The 16,113-nt window shown below is 47.6% G+C and overlaps 1 protein-coding gene across 1 annotated transcript; it reads right to left on the bottom strand.

Annotated features, from left to right (window-relative positions):
* Positions 1-1,364: 1,364 nt before the first annotated feature.
* Positions 1,365-15,564, bottom strand: tlcd4b (TLC domain containing 4b). Its single transcript, XM_034539421.1, has 7 exons — positions 15,137-15,564; positions 12,116-12,268; positions 10,126-10,215; positions 6,598-6,656; positions 5,991-6,085; positions 5,827-5,900; positions 1,365-5,730 (listed from the first exon to the last, which is right to left on the bottom strand). The coding sequence occupies exons 2-7, from the start codon at positions 12,259-12,261 to the stop codon at positions 5,382-5,384; spliced, it is 813 nt and encodes a 270-aa protein (XP_034395312.1). The 5' UTR covers positions 12,262-12,268; positions 15,137-15,564; the 3' UTR covers positions 1,365-5,381.
* Between the last annotated feature and the right edge of the window lie 549 nt (positions 15,565-16,113).

The following is a 16,113-nucleotide window of genomic DNA, read 5'->3' as shown; positions in this document are numbered from 1 at the left end:
AAGATCATTCTTCCTCAACTCTTCTGGCTCCCAAAACTCACACGCGGCTTCCACTTCAACACAGGACTTCCACAGCCAACACTTCCTGCTCAATTCATGGCCGATGCGTGGACTGACGGTTCGACTCCTTTCAGTCCTCGAGCTTCAGTCAGCACTTCCACTAAAACAAAAACCTTTTAACCAATTTGGCCTCTTCTAGTCAGGGCTAGCTGGAGAACATGTCACTCATCCCTCCACTCTGTGGAGTCGTAAAGCCCCTCGGCCCTCACTCACAGGGCCGAGGGGCTTTACGAGGACCGCCTCGTGACATCTTTGGCCGAGGAAGCTGGTCCCAGTTTGGTGCTGCTCGTTAACAAACTGGTTTGAAGTCCGTTACAATCGACTCTGGCCGAGGCTTTAAGCACCTTGTAAAATTGGCTCCGTTTAAAGCCTCTCCAAAAGTCTGGTATGTTGATTTTTTTTGGTATGTTTTTGTTTCCCCAAGTCTGGGAACAGTCTTCAGTAGAAATACCTCCTGAAATAGGAATATCCCTAAAAATCTAATCTTTTTTTAAAAACATAACTACAACTCACACGGCACAAACTAAAAGCGGGGACATTGGAGGAGAGACTCGACATCCAGGGATGCGAGTTCACCAAGTTAAAGCGTCTCCAACACAGCGGAGGGGAAGGTCGATGACAGCCGGTGTGTGTTTCTGTAACCCGCAGGTGTGTGTTCTGTATCTACGCAGGTGATGATGTGCACGCCCCTCCCCCTCTCTGGGTGAGTGAAGTACAACCGCGAGCCCACACCGAGAATATGTGCAGGAGGAACAGTTTCATTGAGTCTCCTGTTATGTGACCATGTTTGGTAAAGCTCCTCAGGCACGGTCTCTGAACTCCCCCCCCCACACACACACACACACACACACACACACACACACACACACACACACACACACACACACACATCTCCAAATCTCTCCCTTTTCACGCTCCTTCTAATCCTCTCGTTTCACCCTTTCATCTCGTTTTGAATGTCTCATGCCTGTGCTTGACCTTTTCCCTTTTTGTGTTAAATATCTCACACAAACAACTTAAAAGAAAAGAGCAACATGGCGCAGTGTTGCCAGCTCTCAGTAGCGGGTCTTGGCCCGGCCTATCGCAGAAGAGTCGTACCACCAGCCGACGGATGACTGGACCGGCTCAGCTGTCGGGAGGATTTACACCGAACACAGGACAGCTATTCCCATGATGACATCATCGCTCTACGAAGCGAAGAATCTGATCAGTTGGAATAAAAAGTAAATAGGCAAAAAATAAATAAAAAAGGAAGTGGTTAAACATTAGTTAAGTCAAAATGAAAGTCGAGTCAACCTTTTTTCCTCTTGCCTTCAACTTTATTGAAGAGCAACACTTTCAAGTAAGTCTCAGCTTTCAGCACTACAATTACATGATCATTAGTGGTGGTCAATGTGGACGACAACGATCCGAGTCACAAGGTAATGCTCAGACCAAACAAAAGGCCTACGTGTGTGTAAGCCGTTTCACATTTAAAATCTCCAGAAAAAAAGACGGATCATAACAAGAAATTGCATTAAAAAAGACCAAATAAAAACAGACAGAATGGGTAGTGTGGGAGGGGGTGGCGAAAAAAAAAGAGAAGGTATTTGCCATCAGTTTGTCTGCAATTCTTCCAGTCATTCATAATAATCACGCAAATGCCGTCAATAGTCGATGGCACTGAAATGCAACCCGTCATTGTTCATCGGACGCCTCGGATCAAACGTGACATTGAAAAGACAGAAACGGGGGGCAAAAAGAAAGGTTACCAAAGTACCTTGTGTGACCTTGAGAAGACCGACAGAGTGTATGTACATTATTTAAGTACCAGATTCTGATGCAGCTCTGTTATAATGTACCTAAGAGAGAAGAGAGACGCCCCGCCATCCAAACGGGAAACAAAACATGGCCAGAACGGAAGTTTTAATTAGTACAGTGTGCATCATGGTTTCAATACTTGATCACGGATATATACAGATGTGTATATACCATTATAATATATGTATATATATTTAAATATATTCATTATAATACATAATGAACGTTGGCCTCCCCAAAGAAACAAAGGCAATGTGGTTGTTCTAACCTGATACAGATCACGGTCTTACAATAGCAGCCTCGTCATCAACTCGTTCTGTGGATTCATCCGAGCGTCCCCAGGGCGCGAGATACAGCACACGCATCGGGGTCTTGAGATTAACTCCGTAGAAAACCCTGACAAATACAAAAAAAACCAACTCTCGGTGTGTTCAGTCCGCGGCCGCCCGGGGACGGCGTACACCGCAAATGTTTAACGTACGCAGTTTGGTTTTCTTTAAGCTTTGTGCACGAGCCCTGGGTCCAGTGAGCAGGATGCTGCCGCAGGAAGAAACCTCCCACAAATCAGAGTCACGTGACCAGTGTTTGTTTTCTACAACTATTCACAGCTTTTGAGTTTAGGAACGAACACACGTTGAGAGATGCTTGCCTTTCCCCGTTCGACTACCTGTATATTCTCCCAAAAACTAATCGCCTCGGGCACTGCGGGCCCATCTTAATGCCACTAAAAAAAAACGTGCCCCCCGCCCAAAACTCCCCGAGAGAGGGCTCAGTTTTGGACTATAATACTTGGCCGGATTAATCGTTGTGCAGGCAGATTATAAAAATATATACAAAGAGTATACATGTGGGACACATCACAGGATATTACATTAGAAAGTCATGCGGATCCAAACTGCATCGCGTCCACCGTGTTGGGTCAAAGGAAAGGCACGAGATACTGTAGCCCCGCCCCCTGCGATGACAGACAGAAATACAGGAGATCGCCGAGTCATTGCTCCACAGGAAGTGTGCTTTGTAGTTCTCAGACTACCATCGATCCGGCTACAGATACAAAGACTTAAGGGGAACTCCACCGATTTGACACATCGATAATGTGTGTGCGTGTGTGTGGGGGGGGGGGCCTCAGCGCTACGTTAGCCTCTTCCAGCGGTGGGGTTGCATTGTGGGTAATGTAGGTTGTAGAGAGCATGAAAAAAAAGTGTTTTTCAATCCATCTGAAGAAACGAAAACAACTAAAAAAAAAAAGGTTTTTACATTCGGCTTTGGTGGACATGTGTGACAAAGTGAAGCGATGAGGAGACTGTAACCTTCCTTAAATCCATACATGGAACAAAACTTCATTTTGCTCCGGCACTCTTTAAAAAGATAAATAAGATCACGCCACATTGCCGCAGCCCGTTCTTCTGCGGCGTCTCCCGATTTTCACACGCATTCATTCGCATGTTCTTGCAGACAATTGGCGCGAAAACATTTTCGCACTGCATTTGGACGGAAACTTGGCTACCATGTGTCAATTATCATAGTTAAAAAAACAGTCGATCGCAATTCCCCCAACGTTGAGGAGGAAAAATCAGTGGAGCGCACCTTTAAGTAAAGAAATGGAAAAACAGGAGTACACACGTGCCAGCACATTGTGCGTGTACCTGAAACATCCTCTTGTATCTCTGTCCGTCGCGACATCAGCTGTGTCGTCGACGTCGGCGCGAGCGTCCGCCGAGAGCTCGCGAATTCATTAGAACCCGAGTGGCGTGCGGAGAACGTGGTAATGATTCGTGTCGAGCCGCGCGGCGTGCGGGAGGCGCCCGACATGTGTAGATACTGTACAGGCAGGGAGGGGAGAAAGGAATCAAAAACAACACGCATGCATGCAGAGCGCTCCGAGGGGCAAATGCACCAACAGTTCTGGAAGACAAACATCCCCCCACCCCGTTTAAGAATTAGATTAATTAATATTTAGATGTTACTCATCTATCTTGACTATTCGCTAAGGCTTCTCAGAAATATGTCAATCTTACCATGCTGTGTAGTGATGATTTACAGTTTATACAGTAAAGAAACAAAACAAAGACATGCAGATTACCCCATTGCGCTCGACTGTCACGGATTGGTATGTCCCAATTAATGAATTCGATACTAGAAAAATGTCATATTGCTAGTATTCCTCCTGCTGACATTTGCAAAGGGGAAAAAAAGGAAAAAGAAAAGCACCATGCAAGTGTTTTAGAAGGGCGTTAGATACAGTGAATAGTTTGTAAACTGTACCCCCCCACCTCCCCTTTCTTTCTTTCCTAAATTAGAGTCTCATAATCACTGAGAACAAAAGGAGATAAGAGGAAGTGTAAAAGCCTCTAGGGGTGAGAAACACCCCGTGTTCCAGAGCATCAGCCAAGCAGGTGAAAAAAAGAAAGGAGCGAAGGAGGGAGGAAGACGTCCCTCTGAATCAGTGACATCACAACAGTTAACGTCTTAAAAGTTACAGAAAACTAAATAAAAACACTCTTTACAGTAGAAAGAAAACAACAAAAAGTTGATTGACAGATCTCTGTAAGGCGGGGGAGAGGTAGAACATAAAAAACACTGGAGCCCTGTTCCAGACAGGCGGAGGGTTGCCATGGATGCAATGTGAATTCACTGCAGTGATGCCGACACGATGAATACTGAAAAGGCAAAATTGTCCTGTGAGGAGCTGAGGATGTTGGAGTATTTTTATATATATATAAATCCAGATTGTGAGGGGTTTTCGAGGGGCATGGCTGGTGATATAGGCATGCGCCACTTGTTACACGGAGGCCACAGCAGGTGATACTGTAGAAGAGGCATTATGGTGTTTCTGTCTCTTTTTTTTCCTTTTTTTTTTTCTTTCTTGTGAGGTCTGATGATTTTTAAAGACAAGAGCCCTGTAGATTCACAACACGCCGTATGGATCGGATGAAGGGAAGATGCCCCGCAGGCGGGACGGGAGGAGCCTCCGGCCTTTCGGGAGCAGTGGGCAGAGCGGGAGGTGGTCTTCTTCTGAAATTGCCCCACCCCCCCTTTGACTTTTGCAAGCTCATTTCCTCCGCATTTTATTGCTTTTCCTGTCTTCCGCAGACACTTCAGAGGAACGAGCTTTGGCTGAAGTCGAAGCATGAGAAGAGAGGACCGGTGAGATAAAACGGTGGGGGTGGTGTTAAAAAAAAAAAAAAAAGGTGCTTGCGAGCTCTACCTCGTCGCCTGCGACCGGCGAGCTGTCACCTGGCAAGCTGACACGGAGGCCGCAAAAAGGCCGACGCTGGGAGGGAGTCCGGGGGCGGTCTCTGTCTCGTGTCGGGGATCAGGACCTGTCAGCCCGGTCCACTAGCCGGCGACAAGGAGAATCAAGGGCTGAGATTGGTGGATTGGAGAGTGTGGGTGGGAGGAACGCTGAGGCTAGAGCGACAGAGCGAGAGAGAGAGAGAGAGAGGCTGCAAGGGTTCCTGGATGTCCAGCCTCACCCCACCCACTCATGTCTGTGTCCACGCATCCCATCGTCTCTCTCTTTAGTCCGCGTGGTTGTTGACGCGCTTCCCCTCCGACGAGGCCTCCATCTCCACGGTGTCCTTGGGCTTTCGCCCGCCTCGCCCAGTCAGCACCTTGTAGCAGCCGCGGGCGATCTTGTACATCCAGATAGTGTTCAAGATGTCCAGGGCGATGCAGGAGGAGATCCAGGCCACCTGGGCGCCCAGGCCCAGCCTATCGAACGCCTCGGTGCCAAAGGTGGCGAAGACGCTGAACCAGTACGACGGCATGACGGCGGTGCGCACCAGGAAGAACGCCGCTGCCATGGCGACGCCGTTGAGCACCACCAGGCGGTGCGAGCGCGGGTACTTTAACGACTCGAAGAACCACCTGGAGGGAGAAGGCGATGGTTAGAAATGATCATATGTCGCTTAGTAAAACTAAAAACAGGAGGTGTGTGGGGGGGGGGGGATTATTCAGACTCACCTTTGGTTCACAAACGGCGTGGACAACTCTGAAATGAGGCGGAAATTGGCGAAGTAGGGAAGCACGCCTCGCGTCTGCAGAGCAAAGAGAGACAAATGCATCACTATATAAGAATAACCAGGTGTGTAAACTCTCTGGGACCCCCTGGAGGAGCGATGACTCACCAGCACGTATCCATATGCATAGAGCGCCGCCAAGTGGTGACAGACAAAAAAGCCGTCCCCCATAGTGCTCCAGTTACAGGCCAGCAGCACGAGGTCTGGAGGACAGAGAGACATGCCGGTCACAACGGTTATGGTCACGCCGTGAAAAAGCACCAAAAGCACATGAGGGGGGCAGGAGCGGAGCAACGTGGGACGCATTCAAGACCGGGACGGTGAACGTGACCTTCACCTTCTATAAAAAAAAAAAAATTCCCAGTCGGAAGTAAAGCATACAGCGGGAGGCAAAACACGCCCCAGGTATCGCTCCTTTGGACGCATCAATGGGTGTTTTTCTTTGAAAAGGTCACATGGTAGTGCAGATTGTAGACAAAGAAGAAGGCATACAAAATACATCTAAAGTGGTCATCAACCTAAAAAGGCGCTTTTTAGATCAATGCACAACTTCAATCTAAAGCCAGTTTAAAGTCCCGTTCTTTTGCAGCTTAACAACACAGACACACACACACAAACAGACACACACACACACACACACACACACACACACACACACACACAGACTGCACACAAGGAGAAATGATCAACAGGAGAACAAACAGAAATAGCTCACCGTAAAGGAGGTAACCACAGGTTATGGCCACGTTTAGTTTGACGAGACTGGGGTCACCCCTGTGGAGAGGCAGAGAACACGATGTGAAAAAGGTGCGTTCAAACAAACAGAGGCGAGAGGACGGGGGAGTCGCTATTCCCAGAAAAGTATGGGAGTAGCGTGCTGCCTCTGATCGATAATCTGCGAGGGGAACACGGTGCAGCTTTGCAAGCGGCTTCATGTGACTGCACCGCCAGCAGAGCGCTCACTCGGGGGGCTGACAGCTTACTGTGATACACGGTGAGGTCCGGATTGGATTGAAGGCTTCGTATGTGGCGTGTACATAACGAGTCAAGCAGATCTTTAAAACAATCAGCGCAAACAATATCTGTTCGAGACGACAATGGAGGAGGCGCCTCTGCCCCGACAGACATCCGATCCCGCCCTCAGTCACAATGTAGCGCATGGCGAATGTGTGCAACAGGATGCCCACAAACATGCATAAACGACTCACTAAACTGGTGAGGAAGGCCGGCTCCATCATTGGTTGCAAACTGGACTTTCCAGAACAGGTGGTGGAGAGGAGGACACTGAAGAAATGATTGTCCATGTTGGATAACCTGGACCACCCTCTCCACCTACTGCAGGGACAGCGGAGCACGTTCTCCACCAGACTGCTTCAGCTCCGCTGTCACAAGGACAGATACAGGAGAACATTCCTGCCAACTTCTATTAGACTTTATAATAAATCACCTCTGGCCAGATCCTCCTCAAATTGAACATCAATAAACCATGCACTGCTTTCACTTCATACTTTAGATACACTGAATACACTTTCATTTCCTTTATTATTAAAATTCTTAAATGTAATATGTCCTGCCCTGCTATTTTATTGTGTACATGTTTGCTGCTGCTTCAAGAAATTTCCCCCTGGGGATGAATAAAGTAATATCGTATCTTTCCCTGCCATTAACAGATCAGTTGTATCACTTTACCTCTGTACTTGAAATGCAACGGGCAAATATATGATTGGATAACCCATTTTCCCTCTCTCCACCTATCAGAGTCCAAAGGCCTTGTGATGATCACATCAGCCAGCTTCAGTTAATTAGGTGGACAGTAAATCCACCTCTCACCGTGTGGTTGACTGGCTGGTGTTTGGCAGAGAGCCATAGGTAGAAAGAGAGAGATAAAGAGAGAGAGCCAGCTGTATTCTTTCACTGGCATTTTACCGGTTTTAAATGGGATGTATGTTGTATGGGGGAGGCTGGGGTTTCAGATTGTATTTTTTTGTTGGTAAATATTTCGACGTGGTTTTACTCAAGGTTGAAAGGTGCTACATAAATAAAATAAGTATTAATATTACTAAAATAATAATATGAACATGTCGCATTCACGCATTCGGTTCACATTTTTTGTGTATGAGGTACTTCTCCATCTCCAGTACATGGGTGTCTCACATCCCCAGTTTGGAGAAGCAGCATGGCGGCCAATCAGACAATCAATATCAGTCTAGGTGTCCCGCTCTATTCAGGACATTTGGTTGAAGCCGTTCTCTACGCTCTCTTCAAAAGACACCAGACTCCACCGGGAGTCGCTGGTCTACCGCAACCAGAACCTTAAAGTGGGCACGACTTTTCTCTGCAGGGGGACAATAAGAAGGAAAAAAAAGCATGTAAGAATTATAAAGCCTTAATCTGCAAAATAGTGTAACGTATCAGTTTGATGTGTTAATTTACTTCATTTTTTCTATAAGCATGATTTTTTTTTTTAATCAACGCGGAAGTAATTCAATAAGTAGGCTCTCGGGAAATGCTGACCCTGCAACAGCTGCGCCTCAGTCTGTACACCGGTTGTTCAGTGGAGTGTCACCTGTAACGTCCTGTACTCTGTTCCTTAACGGCCTCACATCTCAGTTATGGCTGTGGGCTTTTTTTTTTTTAGGGGGGGGGGGGGGGGGGGGGGGCTGTCTGAGACCAAAAGTTGACAACCGTGACAAGAAATACAGGGTAAAAGTCTCCGGACTGTGAGACGCGTCCACACCAGCAGACCATTTGGAGCGTCGGTGACCAATGACGGCTCGCAGATGCTCACTGGTGCTGCTGCTGCTACGACCACGGTCGGAAGAAACCCAATTAGTTTGGTCTCCATGTGCTCACTTCTTGTGTTGTCTTTTTGCTTTTGGGTCACACTTCCATGCCAATGATCACAGACTCACAGCCATTAAAGAACAGGTGGCATGAATCATAACACAACATAAGAAGAAAAAGATCAAATGAAAAACGTTTGCTGCGTGCGGCGCAATGTCTTCTAACCCTAATCCAGGAGCGGGATGAAAACATGCTGGAATATTGGAGGTTAAATATTATATAGATATATATCTATATTATATAAACCAGCTCGACTTCAAGTCAGGGCGACCCTAAAACTCTTTGAACTCTCGTTCTGCTCAGATGGCTGTGCGCTCGTTGGTGTCGGGTCCAGATAAACCAATCAGAGGGCGGGGCAGACTCGTTAACCTGAGTGAGTTATAATAACAATGCAGGGTTCTTGTCATGTTGGTTTTCTTTGCAGTCAGGCTCTGGTCCTACCAGAGCAGAGCAGCCGGGTGAGAACAATGACGCCTTGTGACGGGTCTTAATTATCCTGTAATCCAAATCAGATTGACGGGAGAATTATTGCTTGCGCCACTCTGCTGGCAACAAGAGAAGCTTGTGAGGCATGAGTGATACTGCTGGGGATCAGGCTAGGAGTCGAGAGGAAGTGTAGCAAGAGAAGAGAGGGGGGGATACGCATGGTCATGGCAAACTGGGGAGAGGAGGGGTGTCCATATGAAGAGAGCGGAGGGGGTTAGAGCACTAGGCTGCTGTTTGCTATAACAAGGAGGGATTCTTGTCGAGTCTGCTCAAGAGCCAGAGGAAGCGAAACAGAGGGGAAAAGGAAAAGAGAGAAAGAGTGTTGTAAGAATATAATGTGGTGAGAGACGGAGAGCTAAGGAGAAATGCTTTTTAACTTTTCTTTAAAAAAAATCTTAAAAAATTAAGATTGAGATATTGGAGAGGAGAGAGATAATTGGGTGGGTGGGGGGGGGGGGTTACCATTTCTCTTTTTCGGAAGTCATTGATGCAAATAAAGCAGTCGGCAGTAGCAGAGAGAAAAAGACTGAGAGAAGACAGTAAAGGGAACAATCAAAGGCTAAATTCACTGAATCCACAGCTCTCAGGAGACTCCATTGACACATTAGATCGACGTCTGCCAAAATGACACGGCATAATGTGTTGGTGGTCTTGCCTTTTTTTCCCCTCTCCATGCGAGTGCTGCAGAACTTTATTTCATTACATTATAGTGTCGTTGGACATTTTATTTATGAATTAAACATTTCAGGGCTGAACAGTAAGCGTTGCCGGGTTGCCCGTGACAACCGTTTTAAGAAACCAATTCTTGGCCTTTCGTTGCCATCAGTGGCTACCACTAAACAAAATGAATTAATACTTCATTGGTGATGTCAAAACCAGACGAGGCTGGTGCCCTGCTTGCTGTTCCTCTTACCAGACGGGATCGGCGTTGACGACGTCATCGAACCACAGGATGTACAGACAGAACAACCCCACAATCAGAGCGTGCACAGTCGACACCAACCTGGGGACGCACACACAAAGAAGAACAAAGTGGTAAACATGATGACGGACGAAATTAGTCGTTTTTTTCTTAGTATTATTTTTGGCTGTTCCCGTTAGGGGGTGGGGGGATTTGCCACATTGGATCATTAGTTCCATTGAATACTCCATCCAGCCTCAACTGATCCCGTATGGAAATCAGATTTTATGATCTGCATCATTGTTTTGAGATTGTTTTTTTACGCAACCAAGAAAAGGCCCTGCCCAGACCAAGGATCGAACCCAGAGCGTCGATCAGAGGCGGATTATGTCTCCAGTGCTTGCATACAGTATGCATTTGATTACATCTCCGTTATCCTATAAGAGTCCCAGAGTCCACGGGGCGGTTACTTCTTCTTTATCAGGCCTGATACAGTATCGCCCCCTGACCTTTGGAGTATCTGTTGGCTATCTGTTGGACTAAGAGATACTTCAGGTCCGATGGCCCCGACCACAGTCCCCACCCCCACTGTCGTCACGCAGCCCCGAGGTGGAACAGCAGTCCCCGTCAACGGAGGGCCGCAGCTGCTGGCCCGAGGCCCCCGCCAAAAGGCTGGCTCTGCAGATGGGCCACCGCGACTGGACGAGATTATTATTACCGCTGAACACAGTGAAGTGTCTAAAAATGGAACACCAGTGGAGGAACTTGGCAAAGCAGTCTGTGAGGGACTTGACGCGAATCTCTCGCAGGCGATCTCTAGCATTTGCAGTGAGGAGTTTCCAATTTGGACTGTGAAGAAACGCTTCATTGAAAAGAAAAGCGAAAAGACACAGATATCACCAGCAGTCTCCTCGATTGAGCCGCTGCGCTTCAATACCAGAGAGCTGGCCCAGCTCCCTCCCTCTCTTCTCCTTGCACTTAAGTCGTGGTTACATAAACAACACGCTGACAAACTGAGAGCTGGCTGTTATGCAACAGCAGGATACTCTGACGTGGGGCATCAGTGCCTGGCCTTTGCCTCGGTTGTTTTGGACTGTTCATTGGTGAATACACCCTGCACTTTTCACATGAGGACAGAAAGGCGAATGCAAATTCTAGCCACATAAATGAATGCCTATTTGTGAGTAACTGGCAGGATGCAAAAGAGATAAAAAGAGTGAAGGGGGGGGAGGGAGTTATGCAACTAAGAATGATTGTCCTCTGAACTTCACCCCTGAAGCTTCAAGCTTGAAACCTAAAACCACTGCGGTCTACATCACAACTGCAGTTGCATGGAATGGCGATGAGTCGCGGCCAGAGGCACATCAGGGGCCGCCCCCCCTCCCCCCCCAAACGGAGCTGCATCCCCCCCCCCCCCCAAGAAAAATAAAAACACCAGCGTTTGCTCAACACGAGTCAGCTTTGTCGGGAGGTCACGACGTTGGAACGTTACACAACGACACGTTTTTGTATAAGTGTGCTTGTCAAAAAGAAACTAGAAACGGCAAAAAGATAATGTGTATTGTCTCCCCTAAAGTCTGTCAGATCCAATACAGGAGTGTTACTTTTTGTATATTCTGACATCGTAAGAAAAAGTATTCGCTTTAAAAACATTGACATCCAGCGTGAAATCCTTAAAACTCACAAGATCCCCATGTTGTCTGTTAAAAACGTTCCCATCTTTCCGTGGGATATAATTAAATTGCTGTTTACTATTGTGTGTTTGAACGTCACAACAAGCCTCGGCTGGTGCGAGATTATACTTCTTTTTTTTTAATTTATTGTTCTACACTTTTGGAAAGTACCCTCTCGTTTAATCAACATAAAGATGGGGCTCGTTATGTTAGCAGACTGGTGCTGGTAGGTGGAGTTTGTTTCCTTCAGAGCCCGGCTGGCCTTGCATGTTATTTCAACAGATAAAATAAGTAGAAAATAATAAATAAGAAGAAAAATAGTGGCACACCTGGAGTTCCACTCCGTGAGCTTAGTGGCGGGCAGCCGTCCGTAACCCGGTGTGATGACAATGGAGAGACGTGGGCTGACCACCGAGAAGAGAAGCTGGAAACCCACGAAGCTGCCAGCTAACACGGTCAACTCTCTCGTCTCCATCACTCACCTAAAACACAAGGAAGAGGAGGAGGAGAGCAAGGGAGGGGGGGAGGCGGGGAGCAGGAGACAGGGAGGGTGATACATGGACAGGTTCAATCGATGACTGTCAGTCATCCTGGGCGGTGCCAGGAGAAAAACTGAGGTGGCGGCGGGAGCGAGAGGGTGAAGCGGCACCCTGTGTGGTTTATCCAGTCCACAAATAAAAGAAGAAAAGGAAAGAGACAGAAAAAAGGAGGGGGGGAAGGGATATATATTTATATATAAAAGCCAAAGACATGGGCTGTCTAATGCACGTGACATGAGAGCTTCAGACAAGCGGGTAAGTTCATAGAAGGGTGGGAGAAGTTGAGGGCAGCAGAGGGAAAAATAACAGAGTGGCAAAAAAACAGGAGGGAGAACAAAAAAAAAATTATTGGGTGAATACAGTGCACAGCATTTCAGATTAAAAGGGTCTCCATTTATATGCATATTTTGCAAGGGGATTACAGTGAGTTGCTTAGGCCTGCTGAAGAAAACAAAGCCTGAGCAGGGGGGAAAGAAAAGAGGATTGCCAAGATGGAGAAACAGGTTCAAATCAGAAGCGTTGGAACTCGTTTAGGCTCTATTCTACTTCAAGAAGGCCCTTTATTCTGTTTAAATCATCTGCACACTAGACAGTTGGTTTATTTCCATTATGCCGATTTAAGTATGAAGTATTTCGTGGTTTTGGAAGTATCAGACCAGTAACAAAAAGATACATATTGGAACTAATGAGGACAACACACAGGATGTAGACGTGCGAGCAGCTGTATGTAAACACATGCTAACTGAAGAGATCTGTTTACTCGCTCCTTCTTGGGTCAACAAAGGATCAGTGGAGATGGCCTGAAATAGCGCCGCTAATTTTTCCTTTTTTTCCCGGCCCAGCTAAATGACAAAAAAGGAAGTTGTGAATACAATCCTGGTGAATAGGGGTGCCGGTGAATAGGGGTGCTGGTGAAGACGTGACGGTTTTACAGAGTTGCTCGAGATCCAGAGCAAAATAAATTCGGACCGTGTTCTGAACCGCCGGGGTCAACAACTCCCGCGCTTCATTCCTAAAATAGACCAAATTAGGACCAAGTACATTGGTCCTAGCAACATGGAGCCCTCAACTTGGACTGGGGACTAGAAATCCTGCTGTCATCGCTGGCAGTTTGTGACCGCCTCTTCCTCATTTCCATTTTTACTTTTTTGCAGCAGACAAAAATCATCACCTGGCTTAGTGTCATAACCACAAGGGTGGCATAATTTGTCCATAAACCTTAAAAAAAGGTCACAGCGGACGCTGAATGAAATGCCGTCATGTCGTCATCGTGACCCCCTCTCTTGTTACGACATACTGGGCTCATGCTGGTCTGGACTCCGGCCTCAAGAATGCATTCACATTGTGAACTTACAGAAATTATGCAAGGGTTTATAAACCCACTTATTGCAGGAGAGGTGGCGATTAGGAGTGTGGGAGGTAAAGATTACTGCCAGTCGTAGAAAGGTGGAAACCTCATGTACTGTAGGTGTTTGTGAAGGCTGCTCCTTTACAGTACATTGGATGACATGATGTCCCATTTCTACCTGAAAACATGGCGTGCAGACTATTTTAGCAAAAACGCACAAGGACACAAAAGCAGAAGAAAACAATGAGCTGTTGAAGAAAAACAAGCGCCATGAGCGAATCCCCTCAATTCAAAACACTACCATTGGAGATTACATCTTCGCTCAGAGCCACCACAGGCAATCTTCACAACTATTTTCCGCTTGATCTTTAGAAAACCAAACAAACCATTAAAAAAAAAAATGTAAAAAAGCATAAAAAAATAGATACATTTTTAGACGGATTTCCCACAAATCAAAGCACCTACATCATTACGCTTTCCAGTGTCCCACTCTACAAAACGTTGAACAGAGGCGGCCTCTCCGGGAAGCCACACGACTCTTGAGAGCCTCTCTCATTGTCCCCATTATTGTCCCCAACACCAGCTATGCACCTTCCTGGGCCACGCTGATCGTCTGCAGCATGTGCCTGAATAATTCAGTGCCAATCTTCACCTGGCAGGCTGGTTCACACTGCCCCATGGGGGGGGAGGAGGAGCGTGCAGAGAGCCTCCTCACTGCGGAGGACAGCCTCGCACGGGAGAGGCGCTCCGCCGCCTACGCCTGACCTTGTTCCGCGGGGCCGATCTTGCCGCCGTCAGCAAACCGGGCCCCCCCCCCCCCCCCCCGTGACATATTGACCAAACATAAATAATGCCCCCCTCCACCTTTCCTGTAGGAAATCTAAACCGCCTCCCACCCCCCCTGTCTACCGCCTTGCTACACCACACCGACGGCTTTGACTCTCTCTGTTAGCGGCTCTCGAGGCAGCAAACCTCGGCCTCACACATCCCGATCGGGTCGTGACAGAAACACCGACGGTCGGTCATTGCCGCGTCATAACCGGGCAGATGTTTGCGGTTAGCACGCAGACCCTTACAGTAGGTAGACGCTCCCCGGGCCCCCTTCCTCCTCCTCCTCCTCCTCCTCCTCCTATTCTTTCTCCACAATAGCGTATCAATATGCAGCGGCCACGTTACCAATCACAGCTTTAAAAAAAATGAAAAATACAAGTGGGGCCCGATGTCGAGCCGGTTGTAACAAGACGTCGAGCCCCGGCGGGTTAAGACGCGACCCCCCTTGAGATCCAGGGGGCACAAGGAAGCTAAAACGGGAAGGCTACGTATGCTGTCTGCCGAGGACGAGGGGGCGCAGAGCGGTCGCCCCGTCCCAAGATATGTCGCGGCTAAAAACACGTCGGACTCGTGTGAGAGGCTAACGAGCACGGCTCTCTGTGGAGCGAGGCGGGGAGGCACGGCTCGGTTACCTGCTGTCCGTCGCATAGGTCTATGTCGGCGGGTCCGCTCCCGGTTAGCCGCCGCCGTCTGCTCCACTTTCTCACGGCTCGACTTGTTTAGCTAGCAGGTCGGCTAAAGTGACACAGCCCGCTGGCTCTCGCTCCGCGCGACCCCTGGAAGGAGAGAGAGAGAGAGAGAGAGAGAGAGAGAGAGAAAAAAAAAAGCCTCTACCGCTACGCGAACAATGGCGCGTGCCGACCAAGCACGACAACCCGGAGAAGAAACGACGGCTTCCCTTCGCAGCTCCGTGTCCCGACTGCCATGTGTCTCCCGTTTATGAGTCCGACAGAAAAGTTTTTAATTATTTATTTTTTTACCGTTTTATTTTGGCGTTCTCGGTAAAGACTGACCGGTGACGTCGACATGTACCCACCCCCTCGCGCACCCTCCTCCCCTCTCCGCTCCAACCGAGGCTACACCTACGGGGAACAAAGGCCTTATGATGATAACACGCACCGGTCGTAGATAGTGCAGACTTTAAGACATAATACCGCAAATCACGATTTGGCATTATGATTAATAACGCAGATCACGCGGCTGTGTCTAATGACTTTTAATTCACTTTCTACTCTTCCAGGCATCCGGTGGTGTCCATTTACACCCATACGATATGAAAATCTTTAAATAGACTCTGGAAACCTGCGTGAGTTACATTCTTATCAAGTTATATAATCATAATGTGGCAACACAGCCCAACCTTCTTCTTTTTTTTTCAAATCAATTGGCACTGTAACTGCATCATCATCGTCATCATCATCATCATACAACCACACAATTGTAACGCCTTGTGGTCTCTGTGATTGATGATAGAGTTCAAGTTGGAGTCACGTGCATGCAATGACCGCTAACCAATAACAGCCTGCAAAGTGAAAACAAATGAGAATACATAATGTGATCCATCTCCAGGTTCTATAAATTATAAATTATGCAATCTTTGTTTTTGATC

Source organism: Cyclopterus lumpus, chromosome 8 (assembly GCF_009769545.1).
Source record: "Cyclopterus lumpus isolate fCycLum1 chromosome 8, fCycLum1.pri, whole genome shotgun sequence".
Taxonomy (NCBI): domain Eukaryota; kingdom Metazoa; phylum Chordata; class Actinopteri; order Perciformes; family Cyclopteridae; genus Cyclopterus; species Cyclopterus lumpus.
This window is presented reverse-complemented; position numbering and strand designations above follow the sequence as displayed.

What these genes read in the sequence shown, in the direction of transcription:
- tlcd4b (XM_034539421.1), bottom strand. Translation starts at nt 12,261, where the DNA reads ATGGAGACGAGAGAGTTGACCGTGTTAGCTGGCAGCTTCGTGGGTTTC. An exon ending in ATGCATATGGATACGTGCTG is followed by an intron (nt 5,901 to 5,990) that starts GTGAGTCATCGC and finishes TTTGCTCTGCAG; the next exon opens with ACGCGAGGCGTGCTTCCCTA. An exon ending in ACGCCGTTTGTGAACCAAAG is followed by an intron (nt 5,731 to 5,826) that starts GTGAGTCTGAAT and finishes TTCTCCCTCCAG; the next exon opens with GTGGTTCTTCGAGTCGTTAA.